The sequence below is a fragment of the Rhinolophus sinicus genome, chromosome 1 (genome assembly GCF_057876585.1).
Source record: "Rhinolophus sinicus isolate RSI-liver-muscle chromosome 1, RSI-T2T, whole genome shotgun sequence".
In the NCBI taxonomy this organism is placed as follows: Eukaryota; Metazoa; Chordata; class Mammalia; order Chiroptera; family Rhinolophidae; genus Rhinolophus; species Rhinolophus sinicus.
In genome coordinates this window covers 65,089,202-65,108,176 of record NC_142501.1, presented here as the reverse complement: position 1 = coordinate 65,108,176, position 18,975 = coordinate 65,089,202, and the positions used below count along the sequence as shown (strand labels likewise).

General features: G+C 41.6%; 1 protein-coding gene across 13 annotated transcripts in view; it reads left to right on the top strand.

Moving 5' to 3' along the window:
* GRIP1 (glutamate receptor interacting protein 1) overlaps positions 1-18,975 on the top strand; it is a 622,932-nt gene that overhangs the window by 539,774 nt on the left and 64,183 nt on the right. For all 13 annotated transcript variants that reach the window (XM_074325454.2, XM_074325453.2, XM_074325449.2 and 10 more), the window contains 2 exons: positions 6,967-7,153; positions 7,749-7,894. In XM_074325454.2, coding sequence (XP_074181555.2) covers positions 6,967-7,153; positions 7,749-7,894 — 333 coding nt within the window. The remainder of the gene's footprint in view (positions 1-6,966; positions 7,154-7,748; positions 7,895-18,975) is intronic.

Here is an 18,975-nt window from a genome sequence, read left to right as displayed (position 1 = left end):
CTATGAACTTTTATCTCAACTTCAAAAAGACCAAAAAAAAGAAAGAAAGAAAGAAATCAAAAACAGAAAAATGAGATTTTAGTTATTTAGTTATTTTTTTTTTTTTTGCTTAAGCTCGGAATGGTCACATTAAATAAAGGTTTTCCCAAGTAACTGATAATAAAAGTTTTATTGCCACTCTCACTATACCATGGTTTATTTCCACCATTTTATTTATGTCTTTATTCTGTGCCACCATTTGCTGCCCCTTTTCTCATACTTATGTTTCTATAGCAACCGTGCCATTTGTATGGATGGCGAATCATGGCAAAGTCACAAATATGATAAAAAGTCTCTTTACTGTGTTGGTGATGAGTTGAGGCCAGAACCTGCAAAACAAAAAGAATTCTCACGTATGTTTCTAGTATCAAGGAAGGACATGGCCAGAAGAGAATAAAATCTTCTCGTATAAATATTAAAACATTCTGCACCATTGACCAGAGGGGTAAATACAGGAAGTCTGTGACAACATGTTACGAGGATTAAAACAGGAAAGTGCTGTGTTTCTTTCACAGGACAGGATGAGTGTCCCCAGCACTAGACTTTAAGGAGTGTCACAAAGCCCTGGGAGGGCTGCAAAGCCATGTGACAGAGGGAATCCTCTTGTCACCTCTTCCAGAATCTTACTGACTTTCCCCCCCACAGCCGGAACTGCCCCTGTTTCTGCTGTAGAGGCCAAGTCTTTTTCCAATACCCCTAATCCCCCTGTGCTGGTGGCATGCCTGAGCAGTGGATCTGGCTGGCTCCCCCTGCTTTTTGCTTCCTGCTCCTGTACGGGGAGCCAGTGTAGAGACTCTGCCTGTTCCCCGTCTGCCTGAGTTGCAACAAAGAGTATCAGTTAGAACATATTCCCAGAATGCTCTCTGCCTCTTTCGTCATCATCACTTACTACTAGGGAGGGCAACCTTGAAAAAAACTAAAAAGAAGAGAAAGAGAAAACCTAACAACTTTTATTCCTTCCACCAACCCCTGAAAAAAGAACAGAAGACAGAGGCAGCTAGTGGTAAGCTTTTATGTGACCATGCATGAGGCTGTTATAGGGAAGAGCTTAAGATCTGCCCCCCACCAGTCCCCATGAGAGAAGGGAGCTGTTTGCTACCCCCACTGAGTTCCTGAACTGGATGACATGGTACACAATATGTTGGATCCATAGCAGGTCGACTGTAAACGTGGAACACTTTAGCGAGATCGAGGTCTTAAATTATAGGAGCAAAGGACAAGCATGGTGTATTCATAAATCTTGGAGGTCCTTGCTTTCTATACTTTTCAATGCTTTTTATACTGACAGTAAATCTCACTGCCTTCTAAATAAATTAAGGAAACATCTGGCTGAGTTTTTTTTAAAGATTTTATTGGGGAAGGGGAACAGGACTTAACTGGGGAACAGTGTGTACTTCCAGGACTTCCTTTTTTTCCCCAAGTCAAGTTGTTGTCCTTTCAATCTTAGTTGTGGAGGGTGCCGTTCAGCTTCAAGTTGTTGTCCTTTCAGTCTTAGTTGTGGAGGGCGCAGCTCAGCTCCAGGTCCAGTTGCTGTTTTTAGTTGCAAGGGGCGCAGCCCACCATCCCTTGTGGGAGTCGAACCGGCAACCTTGTGGTTGAGAGCCCACTGGCCCATGTGGGAATCAAACCGGCAGCCTTCGGAGTTAGGAGCATGGAGCTCTAACTGCCTGAGTCACCAGCCCGGCCCTCTGACTGAGTTTTAAACGTTAGGAGTTAAAGAGCTGTCTTTGGTTTTCCTCCCTTGTTTACATTAGGAAAGACAAGAATTGACAAAAACACAGGGGCATTTCTGGAAGGGTTGTGAACAAACCCCTCCAAAGGTGAATGTGAACAGGACAGAGCAGATGCGGGTCCTGAACACAACGATGGCGCACACCAGTTAGCAGTATTCAAACAGAGCGTAGCAGTGTAGTCATGCCATCCTCACCAATGAATAGTAGTGGGCACATCTCAGGCCAGAGCCAGTGCCTTGCAGGCGCATTTGCCACTGGACAGAGAATTCGCTATACAAAATTTTAAACTATAGGATTATAATTCATAAATCACCGTTATATTCTCCTGCTGGTTGACCGCATTAATGAAGCCAGATAATCAAGCTCACCTTTTTCTCATCCAAGTAATATTAGTTGTTTTTCCTCTGGCTCATCATCTTGAAGTCTACAATTTATCTTTCTCACATCTGGCAATAACGTCCAAGGCCTCAATGCCTGTGAGTAATCAGTATGTACAATTTCAAATGAAATTTCACTGTTTCAAAGAACATATTCCAATATGTCAGAGGACTCTCAGAGTTCATTGTAAAATCCTAGATTATTTAATGTAATCCTATATTTATTAGGTAAATTATAACCTTACATAATTATAAAACCAATGTTTAATACATTTTAATCCTGAATTAAATTTCCTACTGATTTCTATCACCTCAACTTGCCTCTAGCTAGAACTTATAAAGTGAATGATACTCACAGTGAATTAGTACTGATTTCTGTGCTCCAAACCTTCTACAGAAAATGTTTTCATCCTCCCTAACTATTCCAAGAAATATAACAAGGCTCTTTTTTGAGAAGGTCTTCACTATATCTAACCAAATCTCTCTTGTTACTATTAAATTGTCCGTTTCTTCTTGATTCTTTCTTAGCGGAGATGGTAGTCAGCTGACCTGAAAGTTCAACAACAGTGTTGAACTCCAATTAAGCAGTTCAAAAATCCATACCAAATAGAGATTTCCAAAGGAAAACAATATATGTTCATGTGAACCTACAGAAAGATTCACAGAAAGTATTCTTGTTGAAGCCCAAACAGCTTCACCTGGAAATGGAAGTGATCTGCAAATAGGTGACGTTCTGATATTGTATTCCTGCTTGCTGTGAGCACTAACTGGAAAGAAATCAATGGTCCAGATCCTAACTGCCAGGAACTGCTATCTTCTACTGGTTGTGTGCCTCCAGTAACAAAACATACGGTCTGGAGAGCAAGCAAAGGACTGCCGACATCAACAAAGACCCCTAGAAAACGCGAGACAGATAATCCATGCATCAGACTTTGCAATTGTAGTCACCACCTGGGAAAAGCTTAGGGTTGGAAGCTGCCTTCCCTCCCCACTGCAGGCTGCTTTAATCTCATTGCCGTTCATCGTGCTGAGATAGAACATGGTGGTGCATCTTTACAAGTAGTACATTTTTCTTTACTGCTTCTAGACATATGATCCACCCCACGATCCTCTGCCATGTCAGCTGCAGAGCTGGGATGATCTACACCGTGGAAAACTTTGGGTCCCACAAGATGACTTCTAGTTCCTTAACTTAGCAGAATCTACACGAGACGTTGGTTCCAAAAAGCAAAATGCAGATGAAATCACAAAATGTAATTCATTCCTCATTTATTTAGCATTGCACTGAATGTTCCAGGCACTGGGATTTCAGAGATGAAAAGATCTCGTCCCAAACTTTAAAGAACTCGGAGTCAAGGGGAGAGACAGGCAGGCAAATAAAAATCTGATAAATGCTGAAATAGGATGATGTATTAGAAATCTGGAAATGTAGAAACATAAGTACATAATGCTGCCTGGATAAGGCACGGAAAGGGACATCGAAAACCCAGGGTAAGAACGAAAGGGGCAGAGGGCACAATATATTTGAAGACACAGAGGTATGAAAGCAGTGCTGGAGCACATGGCTCATGAAGGGAGCTCAGAAGAACATGAGACTGGATGGGCAGGAGAAAGTGAATTCATGAAGGGCTCTGTGTGCTCTGCTAAGATTGGACGATGTTGTTCTATGGGAAATAAGGAACCACTGAAAGAGCCTAAACTGGGGATGGTCTCTGGCAGCAATATGCATGCTGTTAGCATAAGACAAGAGCAGGGACATGGTTGGAATTCTAAATAGAAATCTATACTAGCAAGGATGAGGCTCTACTCCAGGGAAGTAGATAAATTGGGACCTCATCGTGAAGAGAAAGTTAATCTGGCCATTATCTGTTGAAAGCATTGGGCATTAGCGAACAAAGAAACACATATTAGAATAATTAATGTAAAAAGTAATGAATTAAGGCATTGACAGTAAGAATGGAAAAGGTGATTTATACAAAATTGATTGAATTTTAGACAACGGGGAGTTGTGAGTCAAAGGCTACTTTGAGATTTCAAGCCTGAGCACCATAAGTATGATGGTCCCATAGAAATAGTAGTGGCCATGAGAAAGAGGTGATTGACTCAGTTTTGAAAGTGTTGAGTTTGAGGAATCAATGAGATATCACTGTGGTTGACATATCCATCATGCCAGAAAATTTGTCACTGTAGAGACACCACAGAGGTAAATTTGAGAATATACATGCAGAAGTTATATTTTAGAAGTGGATGAAGGCAAGAATGAGAGTAAAAAAGTCAGGACAGAACCATGGGCAACTCTGTGTTTGGAGTGCAGAGAAGGCAAAAGAGCTGGTAGAGGCTGAAAAAGTAGGAAACTAAGAACCAAGCTTCATTGAAACCAAGAGAGCAATTTCAGAAAGAAAGGGATAATTCCCAAACCCAGTTTCTGCAAAGTGGTTAGAGCGGATGGGGCCATTCATTTTGGCAATCAGGAAGTCATCAGTAAGGAAGTCATCAGTAGTTTCAGTAAAGGGTGAAGGGAGAAGCCGAATGGTAAGCAGTTTCAGAATCAGTACAAATCATCGAGAGAAGCCAGAAAGCTAGGGAAGTGAGTAGGAAAGTTGGAAAAAGTGGCAAGAAAGTTTTTTTATGGCACAAAATCACAGAAGGAGTAGAAAGGGATAGTATTAAAAATACAGAGAAATCAAGGTTGAAAACAATGTTGTTTAAGGATCTCTTGTCATGTGGTTGGATCTTTTCAGTCTTGTAAGAAGTGAAGTAAAGAGTAAAGCTTGACCATGGTAAGGGTAGAAACGTTTGAGACATCCTGTGAGGAATCCAATAAATTGCCAAAATATTACACAGCAAAGGATTCTAGGGCCTCATAGAGAATAATGTTACTTTGTCATCACTTGCTCTAACACCACTCAGCAACTTAATAACAGCAGTGGAGTCAACTGGGTACTACAGAACACTGGAGCACAGAAAATCACGCAGTTTAAGAATCTGGTACTAGCAGATGTATCATTGAAGTGGTCGCCAGGGGTCCAGGTAGAGTATGGAGGGAAATGGTGCTAGTAAAAGGCAATGGATAAAGATGGCGGTTTTCAAACTGCATTCACCAGATTTCCCCATGAAGAAGGAGGAGGCTTTTGGGGGCTCCCATTTCTACCTCAACTGCAGTAGCTCTGTTTTTATTGGAAATATAAAGGCATCCTTTATATGCTTTCGTTTTAAGGAGGGGAAATCTGTTGCTAAATATATTGTTTGAAAACCGCTCTACTAGAAGACAAATGAGAGGATATGGGATTAGAAGTCTTAAAGAGGAGCAAACTAGGTCACTGGAACTGGGAGAGTTGGCTAATAAGGATATATGATCAACAAAGAGGATTCGGATATTGTGATCTTGGAGATCCACCCATTTTGAAGGAAGGTGAGGTCCAGCTTAGAGCTCTGCAGGCAGAGGGTTGAAGTAGGGTGGAATTGCTAGTAAGCAGCATTGAGAGAGCTGAAGAGCCATAAATCCAGCACATTAGAACATCACCATGATGTTAAAATGCTAGGGGCAAGGAAAAGCTACATGATAGAGGAGATAGATTAAGAGCCAAGTCCTGACGTCAGTGAGAAAAAGGGGGAAGAGATTGTAAATATAGAAAACTATGGTTTTCAAGATAAGACAACATAAAAGTAAGGACAGAATATGCAACTTTAAATAAGAGTGGTTTGAGGTAAAAGGAAAGAAGGAAGAACTGGAGGGAGGTAGGGAAGGAGGGGGAGAGAGAGGGAAGGAGGAAGGAAGGAAGGAAGGAAGGAAGGAAGGAAGGAAGGGAGGAAGGAAGGGAGGGAGGGAGGGAGACAGAACTGCATATGGTGAGCAAGGACTCTTAGAAACCCTTGTCTCTCCTTGGCCCTTGCAGGGAGAATGAAAGAAAATATTTTCTGGATGGAGAGGGTTTTGAGTTATATGGTGTCATCAGGTTTCAATTAAAAAGTAAGGGAACTGGAAGGCCCTTTTTTGGAGGAAGTGACAGTCCAGGTGGGACTCTGCACGCAGAACTCTTACAGAAAGCAAAGGAGGCACAGGTCCCAGTGGGCAGCCCTGAGAGAAGGGCATCCAGGAGTGGAGCAGCACTTTCACGACCTGGGTTGGGAATGGAAACAAGACAGAGATGTGTGCATGGGGGCTTACAGGAGTATCAGAGGAATGGATGAAATAAGAGATAACAAAGTAGACTGGAGACGCAGTGGGAGAGAACAAGGACTGAAAAGACCACATATGGGAGGAGGAGGAATGTAGCATTTAAACGACTTCATGCCAACCCAATGCTAGATGAAGGGCGATGACCAGCATATCCTCACCACTCCAAGAGCCAGACTTCGATCGTTTCCTCCAAGCTGGGGGCCAGATTGTTTGAAAAAAGCTTAAAGCTTAGGCAGAGATGGCTAATGTGGAAAAAACATTAGCCCCGCCTAGTCTTTCCTAGCTAGGAAAGAGATTGACTTACTCTAAGGTCACCCAGCTGGTTGCTGAGTGGTAGAACCAGGACGAGAACCCAAGTACCCTGTCCCCAAGTCCTCTTCCTTCAGCTCCCACAACTGTCCCCAATAGGAGGGGTGGGGGTTGGTAGAGGAAGGAGGCTACACTGAAATGTGACAAGTACGGGGAGATTGATTCCTCTTGTTCAGCTCTGGCTAAACTTTTTGCTAGACGACCGAAATATAACCTTCCACCATTGCCAATGAGCTTTTTCTCAGAGACGTGATCTGTTTCAGAAATGCTGCTATTCCTGATGCTTGCTTCCAGCTAAACTCATTCTGTTTTGTGTTTCTTCCTCCAGTGTCTTTAGCCTCCAGCACAGTGGGCTTGGCTGGACAGGTTGTTCACACAGAAACCACAGAGGTTGTGCTGACAGCAGATCCTGTGACAGGGTTTGGGATCCAACTGCAGGGCAGTGTGTTTGCCACGGAGACTCTCTCTTCTCCACCTCTGATTTCTTATATTGAAGCTGACAGCCCGGCTGAGAGGTGAGGTGCTTTCTTTCACCAGCATCTTTTCCTGCTCTGCATTTCTTGTGCTGGCTAACTTTGCACAGCTAATAAATTATGGAACAGGGCTCGGTGCAGGAAATGTAAGATGTAATGAACTCTCTGTTCTGACAATAAAATTTTATGTTCTTGATCAGTTTTGAGCAGAATAACGAGCATGAATGTTTTTATCTAGCAGGTTTTTGTCTATCGGGGATTAGAGGCTGTATTAATTAAAAGGGGGGAAAATCTATTTAAAAATCTCTAAGTTCAAATTTTAATAATTTCTCTGCCATGGGGGGAATGTACATTCATCCTTACGATATATCAGTTCAGATCAGATTATAACAATACCATGGTGCTGAATTATTAATTACCTCTCTGGGATACTTCAAGATTCCCTTGTTCCCATGTGTAGCCATGAGATGCAAGTGTGCCAGAGCTTGCAGTTGACCTGCTATGAGTCCCACAGCATTGAATAAACAAGACCAAATGATTCTTTCATTTTGCAAGAATCAAACAAAGCAGATTTGGCAACTTCAACTGATAACTGTTTACTCTAGCTACAACATCTAACGTGTGGTTCCAAATTCAGATGTGGGGTGCTACAGATTGGAGACAGAGTGATGGCCATTAATGGGATTCCAACTGAAGACAGCACCTTCGAGGAAGCCAATCAGCTCCTCCGAGACTCTTCAATCACGAGCAAGGTCACCTTGGAAATTGAATTTGATGTTGCAGGTACGATCATAGAATCGCTGTCTGCTGCAGAGTCAGGAGTGGACAGCATGTGAATGATGTGGATTATGTGGCAGGAGGGAAACTATTTTTTTTTAATATACTGAACACGTTTTTGTTTAGGAGATTTGGGGTGTCCTTTTGAGTTGAGCATTGTTGTATTATTCATTAACACATCACCACCAGAACAGTTGAAAATAAAGGTGACAACATAAATAAGTAATAGCCACTATAAAGGGGATAAAAAGAAGTAATGTCGCTTTCATTCTCCCTGACTTTCCCCTATATGCCAGAGAAACCATATTCTTCAGTCACACAGACAAGAAAAGCCTCCCTTGGACCCTTTGCACTGCACACAACATAAGAAGGTTTGGAGGGGAACAATGAAAATTTGTTAGCTGGATTTATACAAGCCCAGCAGGTAACTTTTTGGTCTCTAGTGTTAAAGAGAAATTGCACCAGACACTTGTTAACAATGACAAGGAAGGCTTTATTCGAGACCATTGCAAGAGAGATCAAGCCTTGCATTAAGGAAGAGAGGTTGAACTCAACTCCAAAACAGGAAAGACAGCCAGGAATTTATAGCTACCAGGCAAGATGAGGGTGAGGGAGTCATCGGATGGAAAATTACTAAGAGGAACTTGATTTGGAGGGATGAGGAATTTGATTATATTTTCAGGGTGGAGGGATTCTCAATACATTGATTTAGCAAGAAGCTTGTTAAAATGGCTCAGCTCAGCAGGCCAAGGAACAAGGTGAAGGACAAGTCCTTGTCAGGAAGAGGGCCCAGAGGAGCCTCACTTATGTGTGGTCATGAAGGGAGCTAACTGTTGTGCGGGTTTTAGATGTTGGTACTAGTTCCCCTTTGAGCAAATTATCTTTACACAGGGAAGTACTACCTCACAGAGCCAAAACACCTTTACCAGTCAGTGTAGATATGTCTTCAGACCTAGAGATAAGCACTACCCAACACACATTTGCTGAGTGTTTACTGGGGGCCAATTCCTCTTCTGTGCAACGGAGGTGCAACCGTAGACAGCAAAGGAAAACAAGATCCCTGTCTTAATGAAGCTCGTATTATAGCAGTACAGAAAGTTAAGTTTTAAATTAACAAATATAAACGGGGACTAATAAGTGCTCTGAGGAAAATAAAGGAGAATGGGAATTAGAGAACGGGGGAACTATTTTCTTAGGATGATTCTCTAAGGAAGTGGCATTTGAGCAGAGGTTTGAAGGTTCAGAAGGAACCAGCCAAGTGAGAATCTGGGAGGAGAGCATTTCAGGCAGAGGGAGCAGCCAGTGTAAAACACATGAGCTTGATGGATTTGAGAAACAACAAACAAGGCTCTTGCTGCAGCATATAAGGGAGTTGGGATGAGAATCCTATTTGGATTTGGAGAAGGCGGGGGAGAGGTTGGAAGGGGCCCAGTAATAAAGTACCTTGGTAAAGAGTTTAGATTATATTCGAAGTCAGGGAGCATTTTGTGGAGGGAGTGAGAGAACCTGATGAATGTTTTAGAGAGTCCCTTCTGAAATGAGGTGGGACAATAGCAGAAGCAGAAAAGCCAGTTATAGGAGGAATGGTGGACAGGTAAGGAGTAATGGTGGCTTGGACAAGGTGGGAGTGCTAGAAATGGTGACAAATAGTGAAAGTTAGGACACGGCTTGAAGCAGGGCTAACAGAACCTGCTTATGGATTGGATACGGAAGATGAGAGAAGATGAAGATTATGGATGACTCCTGAGGTGTAAGGGTCGGGAGCAAATAGCTATGCCTTTAACTGGGAGGAAAACTTGAAGAGTGGAAATTTGGCGATAACAGGAAGTTCTATTCTAGACATGAGCAGGTATCCACTGCCAATACTAGGAGGTAAAGGACAAGCACATTCATTCCTTAATTCAAAATACAATCATCGAGCACCAGTTACTAAGCACTAGGCACTGTGCTACATTCAGATCATTGAAAGAGAAAATAGAAAGGATCAATATCTTCTAGGAGCTCGTAGCCGATTAGACAAGATCAAGAACTGCTGGACGAGAAGAATAGACTTATTGAATGTGTGTTGCCACTGAAATGCTAAAGGAAGTGCCCAGGAGACTGCAGGCAGTAGCTCTTAGGGTCCAGCATCAGGTCTGGGCTAGAGAGCAGGACTGAGGACATACTCCCACGTTAGTGATTGTGAATGTCATTGTAATAAAGGAGACCTCTGGGGAGAGAGTGGGAGAAAGAAGGGGACCTCTGAGGGGATTCTGCCTAAGGAATACTAAAATTTAAAGGGAAAGGATGCTAGCAAAGGAGATAACAAAGATGCACTATTAGAAGTGGGAGGAAAGTCCAAACAGGTAGTGTTTTGGAAGCCGAAGCAAGAGTTTCAAGGCAAAAGTCATGGTTAATAGCATAAAGGTGCGGTGGAGGACTCAAGTAATACAAGACAGGAAATGTCCACTAGACCTGCCAATGAGAAAGAAAGACGTTACAGAGTAGTTTCGGGGAACTGAGAGACGGAAGTCAGAGTGCAGTGAGATCTGAGGAGTGAGGGAAAGGTGGAGACGTACAGATAAACTTTGCTTGCTGTCTGCCAAGGCGTTGAGTTTTGGAAGAGGGTTTGGCAGGAAAAATGCAGTGAAAGGATAAAAGGGACTGGAGGCCACTATAGGCTCCTCTTTTTAGAACTTCTACAGCATTTAGTTATATACTCAGTGCTCTATTTATATAATGCCTTATCTTTGAATCAGTGGTTCTCAACTAAGATCGGGTTTGCCCCAGGGGACATTTGGCAATGTCAAGAAATTTTGCTGTAGATGAAAGAAAATGGGACAACAGATAGAGGGTGATTCAGAGATCTGAGGGGTGTTATTTTGTTTTGTTGTTTTGTTTTGCTTAGTTTTGTTTTGTTAAGATTAGAGAGATTTGAGCATGTTTGGGGCCTGAAATGAATGAGGGAGAAAAGATAATTGGTGGAATTGGGTCCCAAAAGGCATGAGAGGTGAAGATATCTAGAATATAGATAACTAGTCTAACACAGAAAGTGCAAGACTTCTTTCTATGAGATTGAAGAGAAGGATGGGAGAATATAAATACATTTTTAGCTGCGTTTAGGAAGTTCAAGTAAGAACTGTCAAGTGAGGGTGAAAGTGTCAGCATGTTGAAAAGATTTGAAAAGAATGATGAAGGTTGATACTAGCTAGTGGGGAAATCAGTGAGAAAACCAACCAGACTCGTGTAAAAGGATTTTCAAGCTGAGTGGTGAAACAAGCAGAGTCTGGAAGCTCTGAGTTTATAGCAATATCAAACTGCCTGGTCAAGTTGTTTGTTTTTGTTTGTTTGTTTGTTTTTAATTTCAACATATATTCCAACTACATTTTTTCTTAATTGGGGAACAGTGTCCTTCTCCAGGGCCCCTCAGCTCCAAGTCATTGTACTTCAATCTAGTTGTGGAGGGTGCAGCTCAGCTCCAATCCAGTCACCGTTTTCAATCTTTGGTTGCAGGGGGCACAGCCCACCATCCCATGTGGCAACCCTGTTGTTCAGAGTTCGCGCTCTAACCAACTGAGCCATCCAGCCACCCTTCCGAAAGCTCAGCAATAGCTCATTGTCTTCAATCTAGTTGCAGAGGGCGTAGCTCACTGACTCATCTAGGAATCGAACCAGCAACCCTGTTGTTCAGAGCTCATGCTCTAACCAACTGAACCATCTGGCCTACCCACTGAAGTTGTTTTATGGCAAGAGACCTCTGCTGCCAAGGAATATGAGCAGAGATGGTAGATGATTAGATTGAACCAGAGACTGAGACTGAGATTTCCTGAGAAGTTTCAACAGAAGGAAAATTTAAGTCACAGAGGTTCATATTGTTGCAGGAAGAGCAGATGAATGCTTCAGATAATAGCTTCAAAATGATCATAATATTTATCCAATGCTTACTCTATGGCATGACACTTTTCTAAGTACTGTGTGTGTATCAGCTCACTTAACCCTTATAACAACAATGGAGAAGTTTGCTGTTATTATGTCCGCAGAAAACTGAGGTCCATGTTATTAATGGTAGGGCTGAGAGTTTAACCCAGGCAGTCTGGCTCCAAAGGCCACACTCTAACCATTACACATACTGCCTGTGAAAAAGTCTAGATTGGTGAGGGATGGAAAGTACTAAAGGATCAGCCTGAGAAGAAAGGGAGGACTTAAGTAACCAGGGGTCTTCAGGGAGAAACGTGTGTAGTGAGGGAAAGCTGATGAGGGAGCTAACTGCTGGGAGATTGCGGTCAAGTGGCATGTTAGAGCGAAAGTGAGTGTTATTCTCTCAGGTCTGGAGTTGGGAATGCAGTACGATGGAAGGACCATCCACACACTGAACTCTCTCTGAAGGAAGGCAGGACTTAGGCTGAGAAAGGGCACATGTTCTAGCTGCTCTTGCCATGTCAGCGTGATCCCATCTCTGCAGTAGCAGCGTCCTCGGCCTGGGGAGCTCGGGTGGTTTGCTCCCTTCATTCAGGTCTTTGTTCAAATGTCACTTGCTCAGAGAAGCCTTCCTTCACTGTCTATCACTCTGTCTCCTTGCCCAGATTTATGGTTCTTAGCCCTTCTCAGGCTCTGAGGTTGTGTAGTATATGTATGTATTTATTATCTTGTCTTTTTCAATAGAAAAATCCGTGATGTCAGGGATATCGTACCCTTTGTTCACTGGTGTGCCCCCAAATAGTACTTGGAATACAGGAGGCTCTCAGCTAGCACTTGGTGAATGAATGAATGAATGAATGAATGAGCGAGCGAATACCGTTCAGTTGGCCCTTCTGAAGGACGCGCATCAGGAGCTTCAATGTGCATGAAGAACTGATTTCATACCCATTGTTTCTCTAGGGTTCCCGCTCTCCGGATCCTCCTTGTTTCTGCACATCTGCTCTATTTGCCTCTGAACAAGTTTTCTCTGTCTTAATTGCACGATTGTTCCCTCTTTGCTAAAGCGTCCAGGTAGTAGCAGCCAGTTCTGATTTCTAATTCCCAAGAGAAAGAATCTAATAGGCCCAACTTAGGTTTGGTACCTTCCCCTTTTAGTTGGCTGAGGCCAAGCAGGAGTCCAGTAGAAGGAACCTAGAAGCATCAGTCAGATGGTGGTGAGGGCATGGTTTTCAAAGAAGACTGTCCAGTGGCCTCAGAGTGTACATTACTACAGTCACAGAACATTAGCGCTGAAAGGACTCTTAGAATCCAGTACTTTCATTTACTTATAAATGGGGAAACTGAGGTACAGGTGAGGAAACTCAAGGTCATACAGCAAAGTGAATGGTGGATCCTAGGTCTGTTGATTGACATCTGTCTTTTATTTTATTTACATAAGATGTTTCTTTTCTTTTTCTTTTTTTATTTTTCAATTACAGTTGACATCCAACATTATTTTACATTAGTCTGAAGTATACAGCACAGTGGTTGGACCTCCACATAATTTACAAAGTGATTCCCCCCATCAGCTCACCTGACACTACACATAGCGATTACAATATTATTGACTATATTCTCTATGCTGTACTTTACATCCCCATGACTATCTTGTAACTACCAATTTGTATTTCTTAGACCTTTAACCTCTTTCACCCAGCCCTCCAACACCCCCTCTTCCTCCGGCAACCATCACTTTGTTCTCTCTAAGTCTGTTTCTGTTTTGTTTGTTCAGTTATCCTATTCTTTAGATTCCACATGTAAGTGAGATCATATGCTATTTGTGTTTCTCAGTTTGACTTATTTCACTCAGCATACTATCCTCTAGGTCCATCCATGTTGTCACAGATGGTAAGATTTCATTCTTTTTTATGGTCAAGTAATATTCCATTGTATATATATGTACCACAATTTCTTTATCCAATAGACTATTGATGGACACTTACTACACCACTTTTTTATACTGTACACAAGAAGAATAAACTCAAAATGGATTAAAGACTTAAATGTAGGACCCAAAACCATAAAACTCCTAGAAGGAAGGATAGGCAGTAAACTCTCTGACGTTGCTCTTAGTAATATTTTTTTCTGATATATTGCCTCGGGCAAGGGAAACAATTCAAAAAATAAGCAAATGGGCCTATACCTGTCTTTTCCATATCATATTACACTGCCTCTTCAAAGACATATTAGAGTTTCTCAGGCATGAAACAGCTGGATTTCTGAATCTCTGCCCTAGTGACATTGGTGATTGAGGGGAGGTGGCTCTCCTGTGCACTGTAGGGCATTGAGCAGCGTTTGCTCACTATGTCGCAGTAGTGGAATGGCCAGCACAATTTGACCTTTCCATAAGCAGTATCTAAGTATTTGCTTGTGCTATAAATGCATGTTTATTGCATGTGTATCCTCGATATTTGTTCATTGTTTAATCCATACTTAATATATATGTATACTTTATGTACCTTTTGATTAAATACTTTAATATCTTAGGTTTAAGCTCCTGAAAAAATAGATACTATGTCTATTAAACCCGCATTGTTCCAAGCTTGCTTGAATAAAGGACAGGAAAAAGGGACCTAAGGGCATGTGCCCCTGTCCTCTATTGTTCCTGAAATAACCCATTTCTAGTGAATAGAAATAACTAGGAGACGACCAGAAAAAATGTGCTTCTATCCTATCATTGCTCTTCCCTTGCTCATGGCAGGCATCACTAATTGATGTCAATGCCTCCTGCTGAGCCCAGATACAGCATCAGAATCCTCAATAAAACACTCGGGTTAGTCATTACCAATCTACTGGAATCTGTTAGAAACTGCTGGAAATCTCAATCTCTGGCTCAATTTAATCATCTACTGCCTCTGCTCTTATTCCTCAACAGCTGAAGTCTCTTGACAAGAAACTATTTGAGCATGCAGGTGGACACTGCTATGAACTTCGAGCTTTCAAACTCTGCTTGGTTCACACCCAGCTTGAAAATCCCTTTACATGAGTCTGGTCGTTTCTCTCACTGATTTTACCATTAACTAGTCTGAACCTTCATTATTCTTTTCAACTCCCCAAAATGCCATTAGAGAACTTAGAACATTGGTAAGAAATCTCTGGACATGAGCTATTTCAAGATTGCCCTGTCCTTCTGGATTCACTCCTAATTGTGGGGATGTCAGCCATCCATTTCCAAAATTCTTCCTCAGAAATATATTATACCCAGATATTAATTCCCGAACTATTGCATATTGAAGATAAGCTATCTCTATTTTATAAACATTTTAAGTGACATAGAGAGTGGTTAAGAAGCTTGACTGTGAGTACACTTGTGCATAAATCTATCTCTTTAAATGGGTGCTATTGTACAAACAACATTATAGTTACATTATGGAAATTTTTTATATTGCTTTACCATCTTTTACCATATATAATTTTATAAAGCTATAGTCATAACATACGCACAATTTACATTTTGCCTTTTTCCAATACTGTCCTTTAAATACCAATCTACAATATTGTGAATACTGGAAGTTTCTACTTTAAACCCTGAAGTTATTTTGTTGGAAATAAATACCACTTTGTTCTGGAAAGACGTCCTAGTGAAAATCCTATAAAATGATGTTTGCCATCATTACTAGCACCCCAGTGCTTTTCTCTGAGTGGATGGGAGTTAAACATTTACATTCATCCTCCTTAGAATCCTTTAATTTTTTTCAAATCTCACAAGGGTGTCCAGGTTGATGAATTAAGATGTGGTGGTTATCTTACTGTGCCAACAATGACTGCTTCAGGCAGAAAAAGCAGACCAGTTGGAAAGAAGGAGGTCTTTGTTTACCCAAATGTGTTTTTAATTATAGTATTAACAAAGATAAAGAAAAACCAGGGAAGCGCAAAATAATCACTTGGGAATCTAACAAAATAGACATTCTATTTACTTATTCTAAACCTATTGTTTCTCCAAATATTGGATCTATTTTCTCTTTACTAGCATTTCTTTAAGAAACCCTAAATTAAATGCGCCTTGGCTTTAACCACCAAATAATTTGTAGAGGGAAAAATATTACCAAATACAAAATAAATCATGTTGGCATTTAAAGATTAAAATGAAGCCAGAGCTTGATCAAAGAGATTTATTTGTTGATATTTGTTCATCATTATGAATATTTCAAATCTTATGTAGTCAAAAGTGATCCATTACTGTTTTCCAGGAAGTGATAATATCTCCTCCACTGTCATTAACAATGTTAATCTTGGTCAAGTTTCCATGCATTAAAAATTTAAAAAGCAAAACGTTGCCATAGTAACTATTCTACATCAGTTGTTCCTGGCCCTTATGATTCAAAGACCTCACTTGTGTAAGCATAGCATCCCAGGCACGATGTTAAATACTTACATGGAAACATATATACATATATGTTTGTATACATATAATATGCTGCCCTCCCCTTTCACAGCAAACTTTTTCTTAAAACAGATACCACTAAAACATACATGAAATGAGTTCCATAAATAGGGAAGCCATTTGTTCTTCTATAGCAGGGGTGTCCAAACTTTTTTCAACGTTTTTCACCAAGGGCCATATGCAGTAAAATACACAAACAGCTGGGCCACTCACTCGAGGTGAAGTACGTATTGCCTCACCTGGTTTATTTAAGTAAACTAAATATGTTTTTGGAATCTGCTGAGGGCCAATTAACAATGGATCACAGGCCGCAGTTGGCCCGTGGGCCGCAGTTGGCCCGTGGGCCGCAGTTTGGACACCCCTGTTCTATAGCTTCTTCTGCATTTACCTGGGAACACTTGCATGCTTTATCTGAGTAATCAAACAATTTCTTCCTGCTACAGCTGTGAACACTTGCGTGGGGGCTTTCTGCTTAGCTCCATCCCATTTCCTTTACTGGATCAATGTGTTCATCAGAGATCTTTCAGTTGCAAGCAACAGAAATACACGCAAGCTAGTTTTAGACAGAGAAGAGGCATTTACTGGAAGCACACAGCCCTTGAGGATAGGAAATGTAGGCAGCCCCAGGAAATACTAGAACCAGATGTCAAGGACTAGCGAGCCAAACACAGGCTGTGGGCAGGACCTCACATGCTCTCCTCGTGTACACTTGTTTCTTTCTCCCGTCTCTGCACACTGGCTGTTGGGAAAAACATGGCCGCTTCCAAATGTCCTCTCTGTCCCCTGTCTGCATGCTCATTCCAAATTCTTAAGCTGTCATTCACTTTAGGGGTGAGAAGAAGGTGGCAATTGGCATTCCATTATTGGAACAGGGAATGAAGAGGACTCAGGAGAGAGATGGAGGGAAGGCATGGATTTGAGAAATATTTTGGAAATAAATATTTATGACACTTGCAGTACCTGAAATAAGAAAGTAAAGCACACCTATGTGTTTCTCACTTGCCTCATTTCTCTTTTTCGGCCCCAATATATCAAAATTTGTTAGGCTTTTTTAAAATCTACTGGGGGAAAGAAATAATTTTATGTAGCTCAAATCCTACTGGGAAATGAGGAGGGTACAAATGCTGAATGAATGAAGAAAGAAAAAGAGAAAGAAGGGAAGGGAAGGGAAGGGAAGGGAAGGGAAGGGAAGGGAAGGGAAGGGAAGGGAAGGGAAGGGAAGGGAAGGGAAGGGAAGGGAAGGGAAGGGAAGGGAAGGGAAGGGAAGGGAAGGGAAGGGAAGGGAAGGGAAGGGAAGGGAAGGGAAGGGAAGGGAAGGGAAGGGAAGGGAAGGGAAGGGAAGGGAAGGGAAGAAAAAAGGAAAGAAAAGACAGAGAAAAAAAGATCCTTCCTGGAACATCCGAGTGTAAGTTGAGGACAACAGTGAAACCAAAGGTATCATCTCACAGTCTGTGACCCTCACTTCGCCACACCTGACAGGACTGGAGAGTTAAAAGAGTGGGAGGAGTTGGAGAAGGCAACAGATTCCCTCACTCCCCTGGGAATGAAAACTGGAATCCATTATTTACAGGTGGAGTTCTAGAGGTCTTAGGGATCCTTTTTAATATATGGTATTACAGGTGAAGGGCCCAGTATAATCCAAATTTTATTGTGTTCTGCAGTTTAATACTCAGTGGAGAATCTACTGACTTGGAAGATCAGATTCAGGTCTTGTAGGAAAGTGCAAAAGGCCAGGAAGAACAAGTTAAGGCAGAACAAGGAAGGGAGTAGTACTCTAACTCTGTTTCCATGAGGCCATCCCAACTCTCACCCTGCTTTGCAGACTCAAAAGGTTAAATATAGGATTAACAAAGTGGGTTACAGGCCTAAGGGCCTATAGTTCTTTGTGTGAAGGTTGGGGATCTGGTCTTGAGCAAAACCAAGGGTTTAGCTCAGCCATCTCACAGTCCTCCCTTTAGGCTGAAGTTTCCCTTGCTTCTTTTTTTTTTTTTAGTTTTTAGGTGTACAAAACAATGTAATAGACATTTATCATTTATATCCCTCACACAGTGATAACCCCCCTACCCCCATCTACTACCCCTCTGACATCGCACACAGTCATTACATTTCCAGTCTCTTTTCCTAATGCTGTACTCCACTTCTTGTAAATATATATATATATGAAATTGTAGTTGATATTCATTATTGTTCAGCTTCAACTTCAGGTGTACAGTGCAGTGATCAGGCATCTACATCATCCCTGAAGCGATCTCCCTAATAAGACAAGTGTCCATCGGATATCCTACAAAACCTTTACAACATTATTGATCACATTCCTGAAATTGACTTTTGTATCCCCATGGCAATCTTGTGGTTACCGATTGTGCTTTCTAATCCCCTAACCTTCCCCCTTATCCCCACCGTCCTTCCCATCTAGCAACCCTCAGTCTTTCCTCTATGTCTCTGAGACTCTTACCATTTGCAACAATATGGATGGACCTAGAGAACATTATGCTAAGTGAAATAAGTCAGACAGGGAAAGACAAATACCATATGATCTCACTTATATGTGGAATTTAAAGAAAAGAATAAATAAATCCCTTGCTTCTTGCAGCCTCTTTCTTCTAGCCCTTCCCAAAATCTTCAAGAAAGGATTAGAGTCATTAGCAATTTAGGGTGAATAGATGTTATCTCCTCAGAGGATGTTTCCGTTTTACCTTATCTCTAATTGAATGTCTCCCTGACTGTGAAAGGAATTTTAAGAAGCGTATATTTAAGAATATGCAGC